The sequence below is a fragment of the Scleropages formosus genome, chromosome 12, assembly GCF_900964775.1.
Source record: "Scleropages formosus chromosome 12, fSclFor1.1, whole genome shotgun sequence".
Taxonomy (NCBI): domain Eukaryota; kingdom Metazoa; phylum Chordata; class Actinopteri; order Osteoglossiformes; family Osteoglossidae; genus Scleropages; species Scleropages formosus.
This window is the reverse complement of record NC_041817.1, coordinates 29,458,243-29,464,579: the sequence shown is the minus strand read 5'-3', so window position 1 is coordinate 29,464,579 and position 6,337 is coordinate 29,458,243. Positions and strand designations below refer to the sequence as shown.

General features: G+C 51.9%; 1 protein-coding gene across 2 annotated transcripts; it reads right to left on the bottom strand.

The window, feature by feature from the left end:
• Window positions 1-283: 283 nt before the first annotated feature.
• LOC108928053 (homeobox protein Hox-D8-like) lies at window positions 284-1,615 on the bottom strand. Of its 2 annotated transcripts, none has more exons than XM_029257122.1 (2): window positions 1,009-1,615; window positions 284-856 (listed from the first exon to the last, which is right to left on the bottom strand). In XM_029257122.1, the coding sequence occupies exons 1-2, from the start codon at window positions 1,457-1,459 to the stop codon at window positions 537-539; spliced, it is 771 nt and encodes a 256-aa protein (XP_029112955.1). In that variant the 5' UTR covers window positions 1,460-1,615; the 3' UTR covers window positions 284-536. The 2 variants fall into 2 exon arrangements, with proteins under 2 accessions (XP_029112955.1, XP_018597333.2); XM_018741817.2 differs by having other exon boundaries at window positions 284-853.
• Between the last annotated feature and the right edge of the window lie 4,722 nt (window positions 1,616-6,337).

Below are 6,337 nucleotides of genomic sequence, written 5' to 3'. Positions count from 1 at the left end.
CTTCATTCCGTCACTCCGTCATTCCGTCACTCCATCATTCCGTCACTCCCTTCACTCCGTCACTCCTTCACTCTTTCACTCCGTCATTCCGTCACTCCTTCACTCTTTCACTCCGTCATTTCGTCACTTCCTTCACTCTTTCACTCCGTCACTCTTTCACTCCGTCATTCCTTCACTCTTTCACTCCGTCACTCCTTCACTCTTTCACTCCGTCATTCCTTCACTCTTTCACTCCGTCACTCCTTCACTCTTTCACTCCGTCATTCCTTCACTCTTTCACTCCGTCATTCCTTCACTCTTTCATTCCGTCACTTCCTTCACTCCGTCATTCCGTTACTTCCTTCATTCCGTCACCCCTTCACTCTTTCACCCCGTCATTCCGTCACCCCTTCACTCCGTCACTTCTTTCACTCCGTCATTCCGTCACCCCTTTACTCTTTCACCCCATCATTCCGTCACTCTTTCACCCCGTCATTCCGTCACCCCTTCACTCCGTCACTTCCTTCACTCCTTCACTCCGTCACTCCTTCATTCCATCACTCCACAGTGACAGGTGGCCCATCATGATCACCGGTGGAGCGGCTCGCCCCCCCAGTCCCGCCGCTACCTGGCGCCGCTTTCAGCTCCTCCGCGTCCCCGCGCGCCGACGGAAACTTGTCTTTGTTGTTCTCCTTCTTCCACTTCATCCTCCGGTTCTGAAACCAGATCTTCACCTGTCGCTCGGTGAGCGCGAGCGCGTGCGACACCTCGATCCTCCTCTTTCTGGTCAGGTAGGGGTTAAAGAGGAACTCCTTCTCCAGCTCGAGCGTCTGGAAGCGGCTGTACGTCTGTCTGCCTCTTCTTCTGCCCGGAGCTGCTGGACAAATACACGGCGCGCGTGTCAGCGGCGCGCGTGTGCGTGTGCGTGTGCGTGTGCGCGCGCGTGTGAGTGCTTCTCCCGTGAGCCCGCGGAGCCCGCGGAGCCCGCGGAGCCCGTGAACCTGAAACCCCTGGGGGAGCGGGACACACCTTGGAGTCTCATCCACGGGAACACGTGGCAGGGCGACGGGCTGTGATGAGCGAAGCTGCGATGATGAGCGAAGCTGCGATGATGACTGAAGCTCTCCTGCCTCTCTTCGGCTTTGCAGCCCAGCTGCTGCCTCGCCTCGGCCTCCTGTGCGCTCGCCCCCGCCGCCTGTCTCTGGAAACGCTCGTGTCCGTGCGCTCTCGGGGGCTCTCCGTGGCGCGCAGTCCCGCGGGGGTCGTTCTGGAACCCGGGACCCCCCTGGTAGAAGGACTCCCGCGTCGGTCCGCGTCCGGCCGGCTGGAAGCCCGCAGCGCCGTCGAAGACCAGCGCGTGTCTGCTGCTGCTGGGGACCTCCTGCGGAAACAGCCAGGGGTCGCACACTAGGCTGGGCACCGTGGTGTCCCCGGCGGGGTACTGGGGGGGGTAGAACGGGTTCGCAAAGTAGGAGCTCATCGGTGCTGCTCGCGTCCCGCGGCGGTCACTAGAGGTCAGCCCGAGATGACCGCTCCCGCGCTCACAGCCGCTGGAGGTTCGCGGCGCCGCGCCGATTCCGACCCCCAGGAGCGCGAGTGTGCGGCTCCGCTCCGGGCTCCTTCCTTTTCATGTCCGGCACAGTGGAGGCGCGCGCGAGTGGAAACGCACGGCGCTCGGGGGCCCGACCAAGTGGCCCCTGCCTGTGTGTGTGTGTGCGCGTGTGTGTGTGTGTGTGTGTGTGATCCGAATACACATGAGAGCCGCGGGGCCTCGAGCGCAGAGATGGAGCGCAGATAATCGGCGGATCGTTAATATTTCTCGTGCTTCCTGAAGTCGCTGTGTGTGTGTGTGTGTGTGTGTGCGCGCGCAGCGGAGCATTCATTGGAAAAGGGCTCTTTCAAGGGGAACGGCGGAGCGGCGCACACACACACCACCTGCACCTGAAAATAGGAGTAACGATCTCCCTCCTTGTGGAGTCGCAGAGCAACACACACTCCTCTTCTTTGAAAGAATGCTTTCGCTGAGTAAAATGTGTGTGTGTGTCTGCGTTACGACATTTCACACGACTCTGACCCCTGTCGTCTCAGTGATTAAGCCCCGTTCGCATTAGGGTTAGAGCCCCCCCCCGGGGCCCCGCTCCCTCGCTTCGCAGCGACACCCTGGGGGTCGGGGAGGGGGGCTCTTTCACTCGTGTCGCCTTTGCGCTCCTTCCGCTTCCAGTCAAACCTCAGGATCCGTGAAACAGCGGCGAGCGCGCGGGTTAATGAGTGTTTCGTGACCGAGAATCGTGACCGTGACTTGGTTTCTTTCACGGAACTCCAAACCGACACGAATATTTGTTCACTTCCAAGAGTGTGTTGTGCCTGCTGTAGTTACACACAGTAAAATTAAATGTAAAAATTGTTTTCCTGTCAGGGGGTGCGGTGGCGCAGTGGGTTGGACCGCAGTCCTGCTCTCCGGTGGGTTTGGGGTTCGAATCCCGCTTGGGGTGCCTTGCGGCGGACTGGCGTCCCGTCCTGGGTGTGTCCCCTTCCCTCTCCGGCTTTACGCCCTGTGTTGCCGGGTAGGCTCCCGTACCCCGTATGGGACAAGCGGTTCTGAAAATGTGTGTGTGTGTGTGTTTTCCTGTCACAGATCTAAAAATAAAAGGTAAAAGTTCACTTTATTGCCACTCCGCCTACAGGTGAGTTACACACGAGAACGAAATTCCGTTTCTCTTTGCACCTCCGCGACACACAAAACAGTGGAGTTTGTAAAATAGATAAATACAACAGGGTTCTTTGTGTCAGATATACTGTATTATGACGCACGCACGCAGGTCACCGTTTCGAATCCCACCTACACACCTGCAGTATTTCTAGACTAGAGCTGCGCAAATTCCTCCGGGAGCTCGTAGCGGGAATCAAACCTGCAACCCTCCGAGCCACGGCACGGGCAGCAGCTCCGACCAGTGCGTTAGCAGCTGCATAGAGGAATAAAAAAGAGTCAGATGAATGAATGAATGAATGAATGAATGAAAATTTTTAAGAACAAGGGAAATTCATTTTGGTTGAACACCAAGTAAGGAAAGATACAAGTAGAGTCAGTTAAGTGAACGTTGTACGGGAAACAATAAAGGAGAATATAGGATAAAAAAGTTGATAGTTGTGAAGAACCTTTTATTTTAATGTACATCATTCTTTATCGCCAGTCTTCGGAATGTATTAAAACATTTTCAAAGATGCATAACTGGCATGGGGATGTTTAAAGACCATCTTTTTTCTAATTTATTTCATACCATGAGGATAAAAGTTAAAACCCTCCAATGTTCTACATCACAAACGCAAAATCACATCCAAACATTTCATCATAAAGACATTTCTCAACATAAACACGACAGTACCCAAGCGCTCATGTCAAACTTTTACACTAGTTTTACTCTGTCATAAATATAAGCATTAAACATTCATACAACGCACCGCTAAAAATGAAAACATTATTAAATGTAAAACGGTAGAAAATTTTACCAGTTAAAAATCGATCCTTCAAACAGTTTTTCCAAACAAAAATCTCCGTCCTCCACAGCTGTCACCTGGGACTCTTCCCCAGGCCCCGAGGACTGAACCTAGGGGAGACCCCACCCGAGACAAATCGATAACCAATAACCCCGAACGATCGGGTACCGCTACGGAGGGAGGAGGATCTTCGCGGCCCTTTCGAGGGGTCGCAGTGAAACCCGGCCCCTTGATGCGGTAGCGGAGGTGAACCCAGCCTCCCTCCCGCGCCTCTTCTTCCTCTGTCCGTGTTACCAGCTGAGTCTCTCTCCTCCTTGGCCCGGGACTGTGTCGTGGCCACGAATCTTTTCTGGAACCCATCAGCAGCAGGAGATCCGCACTGAACACTGAGACACGTAGAGACTTTTCTCAGCAGCATCGGCCGGTGGGAGAGACCCGACGGCTGGGTGTCTCTCCCTCATCGGTTTGCGTTCCCTCCTTTAATTTGCAAGCTCATACATACATCTGATCATCATCAGGCATGGCAACGCTTTCCAAACTTCCCTTGCATCTGACACAGAAGTGATCTTCACTCCCAACAATTTGTCCCAGTTTAAGTAGTGTGTCGGGACGCATCCTCAGCATTTCTCATTGCGTGACACACACAGCGTACGTGTTATCCATCAATTCATCATCCGTCCATTTTCTTTCCCGCTTGTCCTAAAAGGGTCGCGGTGGCAGCAGGGAGAGCAGAGAGGCCCAGCCGCTCCTGTCCCCCGCGACTTCCTCCAGCTCAGCCTGGGGGATCCTCAGCCGTTCCCAGGCCAACTGTGAGCTATAATCCCTTCAGCGGGTCCTGGGCGTCGTCCTACATGTTCTGAACATCTTAACTCTTCCATCACGTTAGAAAACATTAATCACTTGAAAATATTAACTACTCGAACAATTTCTTACACCGCAGGAGACAGTAAGTAATGAAACGTAAATGTAAACTGAAAGTATTTATGCGATGGGTCCCCGTTCCTGAAGAGCTCCACCACATGGACACAGCTTTCTTCATCGACCGAAGAACTGTACACTCATTACTCATAACAATCCCAGTCGGGAAAAAAACTTGTGATGTAACAAAACTGAAAGAAGTAAAACGCCTCTCAACAAAGTGACACAGAATGTTACCTTACAGTTATTTACCCATTTATACAGCAGGGTAATTTCCCTGAAATAATCTGAGTTCTGGAGGTGGTTTTTCAAACCAAGGAGAAAAAGCAGACAGCGCCAAATCGGACGATCCGTCGCATATTTTGTTACTCATGACATGTTTCCGTTTTCCTTCATAAAACTGCATGTTCATTTTCGTTGAAGGACTTGTTCAGATTATTTGCACGAACATTAGACCCGCTTCATCCTGAGATTAACCTCTTAAAGTGGTTCTTCTTTGCATAAAAACATAACGTGTAGACTGTCCACATTCCGTACCATATTTATGAACACTTTATGATCGCAGCACCGGAGCCTGCTGTCGTTCGTATATTGATTCAAATTGCTTTTATTGCAGCATAATCAACAGAAATGTGCAATAAAATCTTCCTGTATTCCTTCTTGTTTATTGCAAGAAATATGCATGATTCTAAGATATGTGTCAGTTTTCTTTATTCTTCATTGCGTTTATGGCATTAAAGTTGTACTTTGCTCATAGTGTCTGTGTGATCGTTCCAATTTTGCATTTATTCATGTATCCGATGTTTTTGTCTGAAATACCAGCAGTTGCTCACACATTTAAACAGCACAGTATTTTTTACTGGAGTAACATGGGTTGAATACCTCTATCAAGGGTACTACAGCAGGAGGTGTGTGTGTGTGTGTTTGTGTGTGCGTGCGCAACCTGTGACCTCTGAGTACAAAGGCGGCAGCACTAACCACCGCGCCACCTGCTGCACGTGTCCCACTTACTCATAATGCGCTGCTTGATTCCATTCATGATGATGAATGACCGATGACTCTTGGCGATTACCGTCACAGGTATGGTTCCAGAACAGAAGGATGAAGGACAAGCGACAGCATCTCGCCATGTTGTGGCCCCATCCTGCGGACCCTACTTTGTACACCTATGTGATGACGCACGTGGCCGCCACCGGAATTCCGTCCTACCTGTTCCGCTCACAAGTGCCGCCGCACTATGTCCTGCAGGTCGGCGTCACAACGGGGAAGGTCGGGGGGGGGTCATCCTTCGCATCCTCCGTCCGCCAGCTTGACCCCGTCTGCGCGCTCTCCCACCCATATCCGCATCCCAAATGATAAACTGGTAGGTAACAAACTAGGTTTGCTTGAGTCACATGTCTGCATTTATGTCTCTTTCTCTTAACGTAATGTATAAATTGTATTTTTGCTGAGATGTACGTCGCTTTGGACAAAAGCGTCTGCTAAATGAATAAATGTAAATGTAATCCCAAATTGCTGTGGGATTTCAGGCACCCGGGGCTCTTTCCGCCACCCAGGGACCACAGTGGCTCATCAGCATCACCAGCATCATCAGTGGCTGCTGCGGCGGTTGGAGTCCTCTTGAGCGCCGCCACCTCTCCCTGCCTCAGCTTCCCCAGCAAGCAAGCCGCCAACACCCTGAGTTCGAGGCCCTGCGTCACGGACCTCGCCTGCTCACCACCCGGGGGAACCTGAACAGCATGTCTTTGGACCGTGGGAGGAAACGCACACAGACACGGGGAGAACACGCAAAATCCACACAGACTGAGCGGGGATCAAACCAACGTCCTCTCGCACCACCCAGGCGCTGTGAGACACTGCAGTACTTGTACACCTGTAGTACAATACCTGTACATTTGTACACCTGTCCTGTACACCTGTCCATTTTCAATAATCACTTTTCCTG

Bases quoted from the DNA above. Each gene is read 5' to 3' on its own strand.
- LOC108928053 (XM_029257122.1), bottom strand. From the start codon at position 1,459: ATGAGCTCCTACTTTGCGAACCCGTTCTACCCCCCCCAGTACCCCGCC. The intron at 857-1,008 runs GTGTGTCCCGCT...GTATTTGTCCAG, and splicing joins CCCGTGGATGAGACTCCAAG to CAGCTCCGGGCAGAAGAAGA.